This window comes from Syngnathus scovelli, chromosome 1, assembly GCF_024217435.2.
Source record: "Syngnathus scovelli strain Florida chromosome 1, RoL_Ssco_1.2, whole genome shotgun sequence".
NCBI classification, from domain to species: domain Eukaryota; kingdom Metazoa; phylum Chordata; class Actinopteri; order Syngnathiformes; family Syngnathidae; genus Syngnathus; species Syngnathus scovelli.
The window spans coordinates 14,610,814-14,622,689 of NC_090847.1; the positions used below are offsets into that span (position 1 = coordinate 14,610,814).

Below are 11,876 nucleotides of genomic sequence, written 5' to 3' on the forward strand. Positions count from 1 at the left end.
CCCAACCGGGTGAGTGCGTCGCCTCTCCGACTTGTTCAACTAATAACTCCTCGTCAAAACATCCGTGTTTGGACACGTTGGTGAATAATTAATTGTTGCGTTTTCTACGCATATTTTCACTTTTGCCACCCTTACAATACATTTGCATTAATATGGTTGATTTAATATGGTACTACAATGTAGAATATGCGCGATTACTCATCTGACATCAATGTGTGCCTGTTTCAATCAAAATGGAATGTTGAAGTTGAGGAAATAGAGTCGTCATAAATAAATAAATAAATAAATAAATAAATAAATAAATAAATAAATAAATAAATAAATAATCTCCGCAATATCCACTCCCTTTTTTTCCTGCTATGCATATAATATGTGGTTATTTTAGTTGAAATGTAATATAAGAAGAACCACTGACGCTTAAAAACAGACAAAAATTTGTTTAATAGCTCATCCTCTGCTCTCTCATCGGCGTATGCGGCCGCTCGTAGCCGAGCGAAGACGTCAACTCTCTAGCTTGTAAGCTTGCATACTCCTGGTGCCGAAACCTATTTGGCAGGCTTGCAAATGATATTTACTTTTCGATGCCTTTTAATTTCCATGTTTACCTTATTATCGAGGGGGTAGGGTGGAAAAGAACAGAAAAGATATTGTCTTCGGTTCTTTTCCTCCGCTGGGGTGTCGCTCACCGGAACTTGTAGCATGTATCCGAGGGAAAGTGCCTCCTCCCCGGCCTACCTAGTTAGATACTCCCTGCCCAAACCTGCAAATGCAAATGTTCTCTTTGTCCCCTATACTAGCAAATAAATGTATTATATTTTGCATGGTCATCCACTTCAACCCCCCCCCCCCCCCCCCCCCACACACACACACACACACACACACACACACTATAATGAACCCCCGCTTCTGTTGTGTGGTCTCAGCTTCCTGATTCCGGGTCAGACAGACGTATTTAGCGTCGTAATCTGCCGCTCGCATGATGTGTACTGGCACAGTCCAATTGTTGCCCGCTCAGCTCTCTTTTGATTAGTCGCACTTGTGGAGTAGGCAATTAAGTGTCGCACTTTTCACACCTAACAGAGCGAGAAAAATATATGATTCAATAACAAGCAAGGATGGCTTTGAACAATATATTTACTTCCATTAAATAAAACACATTTTTTTGGGGGGATGTTGTTGTGGTGGGGTGGGAGGGTCCGTACCAAATATTTTACAGAAACATTTGAATGCGTCATTTCTTCTTTCTCTAGGATTGCTAGTCTAAAATCAATTTTCACACAGACATTAATAATGATAATAATTATTATTATATTATATTATGTTAGAAACACACCACTGCTGGTGCGTTTTAATATTTACATTTCCCACTTTTTTTTTTTTAACTGTTTGCAAGCAAAACGTTACCCTACGACGCATGCGTTAATAAATGGAATCCCAGCCTTGGAGATGTTTGGATATATACACAACTTTTCAGACAACAAATTGGGGAGTAAAACTTAAACAAACAAACAAACAAAAAACATTTTCAGTGGTTCTGTTTTAGCGCCCTTTCTGGGAGAAAAAAACAAAAACAGAATACAATAATAATAGTAGTCTGTTGCGTCTGTGGATGAAAAGCGACCACGAATGGCATTTTTGTATTATAATGTACATCCCCTTTGGGAAAATCGATGCTCAAAGTGGTGATTTTTTTTTTTTTTTTTTTTTTTTTTTTTTTAAATCTCTCGAGGGTGGGCGTGTGCGTCGGGGTGGGGTGGGGTGGGCCTGTTTTAGTTGAGTGCGCGCATCTCACACCGGCCTGTCCACGGCGTACTGGCAAGCGCTCAGGTTCGTGGCGGGGCTCTGCACGCCGGCGTAGCCGAAGCTCGAATGCTGCTTGGCTTTCAGTCTCAGGCTGGCCAGGCTGGAGTTGCAAGTGTCCCGGTAGACGTAGGGCGGTGTGGGTGGCGCGTAGGGGCAGGCCGGCGCCGCCACGGCCGAATTAAGCGACGGCCCGCTGAGGTTGTTCAGGTTGTTGAGACCGTTGAGGCTGGAGCCCGCCACGGCCGACGGCACCATGCCGGACGTCATGGACGAGATGGAGTTGGGCGGCGAGAACATGGCCTGCGACGACAGCGGGTTGACGTTCATGGAGTTGAAGAAGGGGAAGCTCTTGGTGGACAGCGAGGCTGACGTCAAGCCCTTGGCGGCCCAGTTGTTGTACGTGTAGCCCGGGTACATGTCGTCGTAGGGCTGCATGAGTCCGTTGAACTGCGGGCCGAAGCCGTTCTTGCACAGCTCGGCCTGCTGGTTGCGCTCCCGCTTTCTCCACTTTGCGCGTCGGTTCTTGAACCAGACCTGAGGGAGAGCAAGAGGAGGAGGAAGAGAAGGAGCCCCGCGCACATGATGTTATTTTTTCCCCCGTCAAAAGCACAACAAACGGACATTTCAACAGGTCAGAAAGTCTCCCGGAGTAAAATAACGTTATCCCAATTGATCGAGAAATTAAAATGCAAACCTTTGATTATAGTGTAATTTGACGAACGGGTTACCCTTCTCAGATTTTACATTTTACATGTTTTATTGCGTAGCAAACTACAAACCACTGTTTATTTTTATGATTTGTAATGATCCACGGTCTAAACACACACTACCGTTCAAGGGTTTGGTGCCACCCAGACAAATTTATCTTTTTTGAAAGCATTGTCCGGTAAAAAAAAAAAACAAAAAAAAAAATCACATTTATAAAAAATCACATTCACGGTTACGTTATTGTTAAATTAATTAATTAACAAAATTCATGTATTTCTGTGACCTAAATCTTTGAACAATGTTTTGACCAATGATAGAATGTAGCCTATTAGTACATAAAACTCATTTGCTTGTGCAAAATGCTTCTAAAATGTTACTTTTATTGTTTGTTTGTTTATTTAGTATATTATCGTGGCCCGTATAGTCATAGTTTCAGCACGTAAAACTGCGCACGATCACACTGACTCGACAATTTTGTTTTTTGTATGTAAATCCACGGAGATACAGAAAAAAACAAACAATTATGCTTATTTGCACATGATGCTTTAACTGAAAACGTATATTTTAAATAATATTCTAATTTAACAACATCTACAAACGCATTTCGAGGTGGCATAATGAACATTTACGTTTGCGCACTTCCAAATTGCAAAATAACTTAACTAATGTCATGACTCCAAAATTCTTCTTTTATATATAGACTATATGCAGAGGAAAAACAACAATGTGGTATGAGTTACGTCTATTTTTCAAATTAAAAAAGTGTGGCAAATTTTTTTTACGAATTTAAAGGGACACCCGACATGTTCACCGACCTAACCAATTGAATAACGGGCTTTTAAAACGGCCCGAGTCACATTTGTAGTGTAATGTAAATATTTTAAGGGACTTATGTTACTACATAGTAATTGATCCGTTTTAATAAGGGCGACAAATTGGACTATTTAACGCATGTACGTGCTATTTGATAATACAATGCCAATACAGTTAACAATTGTCTGTAGCCGATTCCGCTGCACATGACGACCAAGCCTGTTGTTTTTTTTCCCCGTCTCCTGTCTCGACCCTTATCAGAACACTATCCACTCACACGCACTCTCACATACTCCTCCGTGACTTGTGTTACACGCTGACTGCCCTCCTCCCCCTTTCAAATTCTCGCGACAGTGTCCCAAAATTTCACACCACACTCGTGGTATCTGTCACTCCTGTCACAAGCAAGGAGCGCTCACCTCTAATTGGACCTAATAGCGAACTACTGCGGCGAATTATTGAGGAGAAAAATAAATAAAACGAATGTGTGCGTGTCTGTGTGTGATGGTGGTGGTGGGATGGGGGTGGGGGGTATTTATCTTTCCATGTAGGGGGTGTAATTATATTAAATATCAATTTAAGCTGTGACTAAATTGGGCTCGAGGCAGCGGTGTGTTTAAACAAGTGTGGGTGCATATTTGTTTTTCAGATAATCTGGGCGAAGGACATATTAATACACTATAACACTGCTCGCCCCCCAGCTGTATTACTAAAACGGACGTTTTGCTGAAACTATATTTTAAGACTCAGACAGATTGTTTAGCAGTATTAATGCGATGATTATTTGTGGCGAACACGGGAGAAATGTTATGGACTTTTGGTTTGTCACGATTGTGCTCCGTGAGATAAAGCGAACAAAAGAATAATTTTTGTACAAAATTTAGTTTTACTCTTGATTATAGGTTAGTAATGTGCTCTGGGAAAAAAAGCATACTGCATGCATGCACGCGCGCACATTTCACGTGCGTGCAGAGCTAAGGAAAACATGTAAATAAAAATGTCAAATTCAGAACTACTTGTACATTTGAATCCTAATGAAAATCTTTCATTTTGCTCTTTTCCCATTTTACCGAAAATGTATCATTATGCGTTATGTCCCGTTACTCTTCATGCTTAATGTGCACTGAAATGCATGTTTTTAATTATCTGTCAAAAACCCTTCATGTGTGTTTGTGTGACACGATTGGACTTACTGAAAAATGTTTGATATTGACATTTATTTGAAATTAAAAAGCATTTCTTCATACCTACATATTTGTGTCTCATTTTGTACTATTTCCAAAATGTAGTGCGCTTCATCATGCGCAAATCTGGATTTTTTTTTTTTTTTTTGCACGTGCACATGCAAGTATGCGTAAATTGCAAAACTCAAAGGACAAAATGACAATAGAAAAATATATTTGAATAATAGAGAAATATATTTTATTCTTATTTGCTTAAAGGTTTTCATGTTTTAATTGCAATGAACCCCATGGACTGTAATGGTTTTTTGTTGTTGTTTTTTGACGTAGAGAAAGATGTTTGTCCCACATGTACTCACCCGAACCCTGGCCTCAGTCAGGTTTGTCCACACGGCTATCTCCTCACGGGTGCTCATGTCCGGGTATCGGTTACGCTGGAAGGTAGCTTCCAGCTCCTGCAGCTGCTGGCTGGTGAAGTGAGTCCTCTGACGCCGCTGTCTCTTCTTCTTAGACGGGTCGTCCGAGGAGTCGTCATTCTTGCTCTGGCTTTTCTCTTTCTCTGTACAAAAATGGGGGAAAATCAAAACCATACAAGAATAGTTTTACTATGTCATTTGCATAAAAGCCAACAATTAATCCCTCATTTACATATGTCAAACTCCGCTTTTACTATCTATCCTCCCTTCCCTCCGCCTGTCTTGTCTTACCCACAGCTTCCGGGCTGGACGTGTCCGAGACCGTATGCGCGTCCATACGGTGCTTGCCGCTGTCCACGGCTCGAACCAGCGGCTGCAAACTGGTCGCCATGGCAGAGGCGAGTTTAGTCCCGGTAAATGTGTGGTGCGGGTGGTGGTCCAAATTTAAAGGATCCCTCATAGAGTTCATCGGTCGCTCCAAAAAAAAAAAGGCAAAAAAAAAAAAAAAGGCAAAAAAACCCCCAAGTCTTATAAATCCCACTCCGGGTAGCGAGGGTCTCCACTATGTGTTTTTAAAGCCCACCAAGAAAATATGCTCAAACTCCGGGTTGCTTTTTAGAGCGGGCCACCGTGAGGCGCTGCCATCCTAACGTCGGCAGCGGGCGGCGGCTGACTAGTGGAGTGACAAGGACAGGTAGATGATATTGGAGACGGGGACGCGCACGCACAAGTACGACGCTCGAAGTAGACCCCCTCTCTCAGCGCTCTCATTGCGCTCTCTCTCTCTCTCTCTCTCTCTCTCTCTCTCTCTCTCTCTCTCTCTCTCTCTCTCTCTCTCTCTCTCTCCCCTGACGTCACCCTCTTTAGCCCTGCCCACTCGTTACCTTGACAGGCGCGTGCGTGTGGCGTCGGAAAGAAATGGGCCCCCAGCTGCTCAAGACCAAAACAAACAACCCCAAAAGAAAACAATGGGTCAAAAAGTTTTAAAGACATACATGATATTACCACGAGTGACTTTCTCAGGACCCAGACTCCCTTTACAAAAGACACAAAAAAACTTTCCCTGCCTTTGAAACTACACCCTCCCATATATGACAAGCGCAACCATCGGGTCCAAACGATCCCGAGAGGTCCAAAGCGAGTTCGGTGGAAACAGAACCATACTCATGTTCAGAAGCCGACTTGGCCAAGACGCAACAAAATTGATGGCTTGCTCACACACGCGCAAAAAAGAGGCGGCGGTTTGGGCCGTTGCTGGCGATGTAGCCACGCAGCCGGGTTCAGGCTGCGAAGCAGAAAACTAAGCCAAAACAAGATTCTCTATACTGCCGATTGAATTATGTCGATGGGAGCAACTAAGTCACGTCTATTTACGCACTGATTCTTGCTGGAATCTGTATGGACCAACATTGGAAATTGTCTTCATTTGTAATAATGCTGATATTTCAAGCGCTTGATTCAATGAAACATAAATTAGTACAATATTTTCCTGACTTCTGATTTAGTTACATCCCTGCGCAGCAATTGTCCAAATGAGGTCATTATACATTATAGTTTCACAGTCACAAAGAAATTAAAAATGTGTATATATATATATATATATATATATATATATATATATATATATATATATATATATATATATATATATATATATATATATATATATATATATATATAAATTTGGCCACACACCCTTGTCCAAAATGTAAAGACGTGTATTATGTCATATTTCAATCCATGCAAATTAAATTTCCATATACGATTAAATCCATTCTTCCGTCAGTGTGCGGCCTTGTCCTGACGAGTCATCCAATTAAGATGCATGCTAAAGCGACTCTATAATTAATCGTCCAAATAGTACTATTAGTCTTTTTCAGTCTTGTTTTCATATTAAAGTGGATTATGTCTTCATTCGTCGACTCCTCATCTTCGCTCTCCCCGTCATACATGGGCCATTAATTACCAATTCCGTCAATATAGCAAGAAGGTGTTGGGGGGGCGACGACAAGCCTTTTTAGGCGGGATTACGGACACATCACATTCATCCATTAGCGTATTCCTGCTCACGAATGGCTTTCATTATACATGTGCTTTTTCCCCAGAGTGGAGAGCGCAACGAGAGCCGCATACATTACACGCACTCTTTTGGATGCGCACACACTGCTCGTCACGTTCTATTAGTCCTAATCAATCGTCATTAACAATAAGCGTGACACACACACCCGGGTCAAATACCAAAAAGTTACATATTCATACATTGGAATGAGTTAAAATTATTATTTTTAGTGACGATCAATCGTGTCAATTTGACATTATTGATAATTTGATTTTGTTTTAATTCAATGCATTTATTTTAGGAGCGATTCAAACCGTGTGATTATGATGTTAAAATAGACGAACGTTATTTCATTTTATCCGTTCATCCATTCCCACATTGAAAAATAACCAGTCACACTCATAATTTAGTGCTCATTTCACATGGCCGTTTAAAGCGCTCGCTGACGGCATTGCAGATCCGCAAGGAGCCACAAGGTGACGCTATGAGACAGTGAATAGGAGGTACGCGCTGCAAGTATGAACAGTCTTTCATCCGTGAAATCAGGCGCGAAATTATACTGCGTTTTTGCACAATATTTTACATCATACATATTTTTGTTAAAAAAAATATTGAAATTTAAAATATAAAGCAACAAAGCAAACGTGTAGACTTTGATATTTACTGGGGAAAATGTTTTATTTATATATTATGTTTCTTTATTTCATTTTTATTTGATTTTGATTTGGTGAGTTTTGTATTTAACATTGCATTTACTGGACACATTTGAGTAAATGATGCATCTCCCAAAAATGACAAAATATATTTTAATTGTCATATTCCAACAAACTGTTCATTAGATTTTTTTAGATCATTAAATGTTGCACGTGCATTCATGTTTTACCTATTTGTGCGCAGGTGGTGGCCAGTTTGCGGCAATGGGACTCCATGGTGACAAAGGAAACCTCTTCTGGGCCTGGTAAAAATAAATAAAAAAAATCAAATTAATCGAGGTAAGCAGGTAACACATCCACAGTTTAAAAATGTAAACGTAAAAACAATTTTTAAAATGATTTTAATGCATATGTTTAATTTTTTTTAGTTCATGATGTCCTGTTATGCAAAATTCATTGAAATCGGTGTATATTAAAAATTTAAATCAATTTCAACATTGGCAGCATTACTATCGCACACCCGGGGGCAACATTTTCTTTTTCATGTCACGTTTTTCCTCAGTGTTTTCACGTATTTCAATCACAGGCAAAAAGGTGTTATTTACTCGTCCTGTGTACAGTATGTTGCGCGTGAGCGTGATGTGGCCCCGCTAAAATCTCCCGGATTAAGGTTCTGATTAAGGTATTGAGATGTCAGTCTGTGGGCGTGTGAGCATATTACAAAATTCATTATAGGACGCCAACACAGATGGGCTTTTATTAGAATGTTTGCTTATGATAATACAAATTTGCATGTCAGCGGCCGCCATTTTCTCTTCATCCTGCTGTTAGTCGCCTCCGAGATGCAAGTAAATATGACAGAACTTTATTCATGTTTTCATAGAGTCTGATCGTAACTTCTTATTTTGACCACTTTGTTGGACTATTTGTCCCATCCCCCTCCACTCATATTGTCCCAACCTCCTATCTAACAGTAATAACTAACGGAAATAACGACATTGTTAATACCTAAGAAATATGAATACGTTCAAATAATGATAAAAACTCTTACGAGATCAATTAGTAAATAGATGTTGGTCGCATATTGTCATCTTATTAACAACGATATTAAATAACAATTCATACACCCATCTGTCGTTTCTAATTTGACGTGCGGGTAGTGAGGGGAGGGGGTCGTGGCACCTGGCCCGGTGTAGACAGAAAACAAGCCTTAGCGCACGCGAGACCGTGAACGCATCATGTATATAATTTTTAGATATCTTTTTTAAAAGTATGCGTTCGTATTATTTTGATTATCATTATAATTCACAAATTGATTTATTTTTATGTTCTTTTTTATAAAGAGAGTGACTTGCCTTGCGTTGATAGTTGCTCGAGCACAGTATGTATTCAATTCGTATTTCTTTTTTTAAAACACATTACTCATTTACTGATTTATTTTAGATTTATTTTACATCATCGTTAGACCAATTTTGCCTTCCTCTCTTCTTATTTTAAAGCCAAACGTTTATTTTAGTTATTTCGATTGACACCGTATTAATTCTCTATGAACGCACTCGCTTTTGAATTTAATTGCATTACACTTAATTAATTAATTAACACTTAATAGAAACGTTTCACCTCATCAGGTCTTTTATGTTAAAGTGACACCCCCAAATTCCTGTTTAGTGGCAATTAACCCGGTTAAAGAAGAGTACTCATAATCCATCATTCTAACTAGACGTCCTGATCAAAATATTATAAAACAAACGATAACTTCTAACAGTATCTCATCAATATCATTTAAAGCGGACCCTGCAGCCCTGGTTACTTTATTTAATCATTTTCCACCATCATCGCACTTGCAATTAACTCCAATAGACACATTCAATTTCTATTTCCTAAACTGATTTTATGGGGAAATATGTATTCCCCCCCTAATAACATACACATTACCATTATTGTCACTATTTAAGGCAAATACTCACTATAGCATGTTTACAGTATGCACATTTCTTATAACCAAATGAACCAGATATTCACTCATTTTACTCAGTTTGAAAAAAGAAAGAACGGACATGGGCATTCCCTTACCACGCGTAGACGTCTCTCGTAACGAGCGTGATGAGATAAATTCCACCCGGCAAACAGACACATACAGGCGCGCAACTTGAACGTCCTGGCTGTCGCCGTCGATTTGTTTTCTTATCCCCAAAATAAAATAAATAAAAGTGTTAACTTCATTCCCCCCCAAAAAGCGTTAGGAGCAAGTCCACACACTCTTTCCGCTGCTCTTCTTCTCCTCTTCTGCGCGTCTAAACTTTTTTTCCGCTCTGAAAGACGCTCCGTCTTCTCCCTCCACCCCCGCCCCCCTTCCTCTTTGCCTGCGTGCGTGCGCGCACGCGTGCCTGGAAAAGGGGTGTGCTCGTGCACGCCATGGACGGGGCGGCCCAAAGAGAGCCTGAATAACGACTAAATCAGTCCCACTGCAATTAAATTCAACCCATTAGTAGCCCATTTTCCCCACTCATATTAACACGTGGAATCAGTTGGTCGCACAATATCTCCAATCTTCTCATATATTCGTATATTAAACCTGGCGTGCAACAGACTGGACTTGCACCCACGCTCCCCTTCTAATCCCCTTTTTACATTTTTAGTCATACTCCCTATTAAAGTAGTAATTAACGCCTACATGCACGTGGGAATTGCACGCACGCACGACGCACGCACGCTCTCACTCTCTCTCACGCACGCACGCACGCACGCACGCACGCACGCACGCACGCACGCACGCACACACACGCACACACACACGCACAGTTTTTGTATGATATTTGGAAAGCAAACATATTATTTAATTGCCCAGTAAAGGTCGCCCCTCTCTGTTGTGATACGTGCGCATGCGTCGCCTTGCCATGCCAATTTGCATGGCAAATAAACTGTAACAACATAAATGCACACTTTGCAACACAATTACAATTTTTGAATTAGATAAAGAAAAAGAAAATAAACTAGAGCCAGGAGACATAATGAGGACTTTAACATTATGCATCGAATTTAGTTTAGCTTACTATAGTAAGTATAGCATGTGAGTATTAGACCTGAATATTTTGCATTTTATTTGGCTTTTTGGTGACCCTTTTTCCACAAAGAAGAGGCAGCCTCAACGAGTGCTAACAGAAGCTAAGCTCCCTGCAAGGCAAAATGAGATTTCACTGTTTTCTGCACTTTAATGCAATTTGACTGTAATATTTCTGAAAGGGAAGCATAACACTTTTGGGGAACGTGTGTGACTAAACCATCAAATGTGATGAAGGTTATTTAAATATGGAGCCATAGAATAAAAGCAATGGAGTGTTTGAAGAATAGCAACATATAATAACCCTTCTAATTTTATGGGGACTTCAACTCCTTATGATTCCGCAGCACCTCCACATGAACATTAACAGTCGAACCAGTATTTTTCCTGGAGCTCCCTGAACTTTGGACTTATTTTGGGGACTTTGATTTGAAATCCTGTTCTGTTCAGGGTGTACCTCGCTACCACTGAAAGACTTCTAGGATAGGCTCCGGCACGCCCGTGACTCTCGCGGGGATAAGCTTTGAATTCACAACCTCCGCACTGTGAGGTGAACGTGCCAGTTATACAACCATTGCACCAACGTGAATTGACTTTTGGAAATATTTTCAATACCAATACATACAATTTTGTCCTTGGTCCTCAATCACTCTGAATCTTATTCAGAAAAAGAGTCATTTGAATTTATTATCATGAATATGTACATCAGGTGCACATGATTAAAATGTGGTAGATTGGCATAATTTAAAAAACCATAAATTAAAAACCACATCCCCAGCCCCGGACGGCTAACTTTTGCATTCGCCGTGTCATGAAGCCCCTCCCAGTCACGCCCCCCACACCCCATCCCCCGGCCTTTTAAGATTATTCCCGGGCCAAATTTTGGTCCCAGTACGTGCTTGTGGCTACACACTTTTAATGAGATTTTTCTGAGTTCTTTTTTTTTCTGGTGATGTGTTTATAAAATTGACTTGTTATCAAATGTGAGGTTCGGTGGCAGTTGGTGAGTGCCTTGCTTAAAGGAACCTTAACAGCAATTAAGTAAGCAGACGTGCATATCGCAAACATTTTACATGTTGTTCACACCAGGACTTGACCTGTGACCCTCTGCTTCCAAAGCCTCACCACTAGCGCACTTGTGGCGCACATTTGCGTTTGCACGCACGCACGCACGCACGCACG

At 40.6% G+C, this 11,876-nt stretch overlaps 1 protein-coding gene across 2 annotated transcripts; it reads right to left on the reverse strand.

Annotated features, from left to right (window-relative positions):
• Window positions 1-1,116: 1,116 nt before the first annotated feature.
• Window positions 1,117-9,963, reverse strand: pitx2 (paired-like homeodomain 2). Of its 2 annotated transcripts, XM_049751381.1 has the most exons (4): window positions 9,707-9,963; window positions 7,864-7,935; window positions 4,865-5,064; window positions 1,117-2,337 (listed from the first exon to the last, which is right to left on the reverse strand). In XM_049751381.1, the coding sequence occupies exons 2-4, from the start codon at window positions 7,907-7,909 to the stop codon at window positions 1,789-1,791; spliced, it is 795 nt and encodes a 264-aa protein (XP_049607338.1). In that variant the 5' UTR covers window positions 7,910-7,935; window positions 9,707-9,963; the 3' UTR covers window positions 1,117-1,788. The 2 variants fall into 2 exon arrangements, with proteins under 2 accessions (XP_049607338.1, XP_049607328.1); XM_049751371.2 differs by lacking the exons at window positions 7,864-7,935; window positions 9,707-9,963 and adding an exon at window positions 5,213-5,653.
• Between the last annotated feature and the right edge of the window lie 1,913 nt (window positions 9,964-11,876).

Bases quoted from the DNA above. Each gene is read 5' to 3' on its own strand.
- pitx2 (XM_049751371.2), bottom strand. From the start codon at position 5,390: ATGAACTCTATGAGGGATCCTTTAAATTTGGACCACCACCCGCACCAC. The intron at 5,065-5,212 runs GTAAGACAAGAC...ATTTTTGTACAG, and splicing joins GTCCAGCCCGGAAGCTGTGG to AGAAAGAGAAAAGCCAGAGC. The intron at 2,338-4,864 runs GTGAGTACATGT...GCTCTCCCTCAG, and splicing joins TGACTGAGGCCAGGGTTCGG to GTCTGGTTCAAGAACCGACG.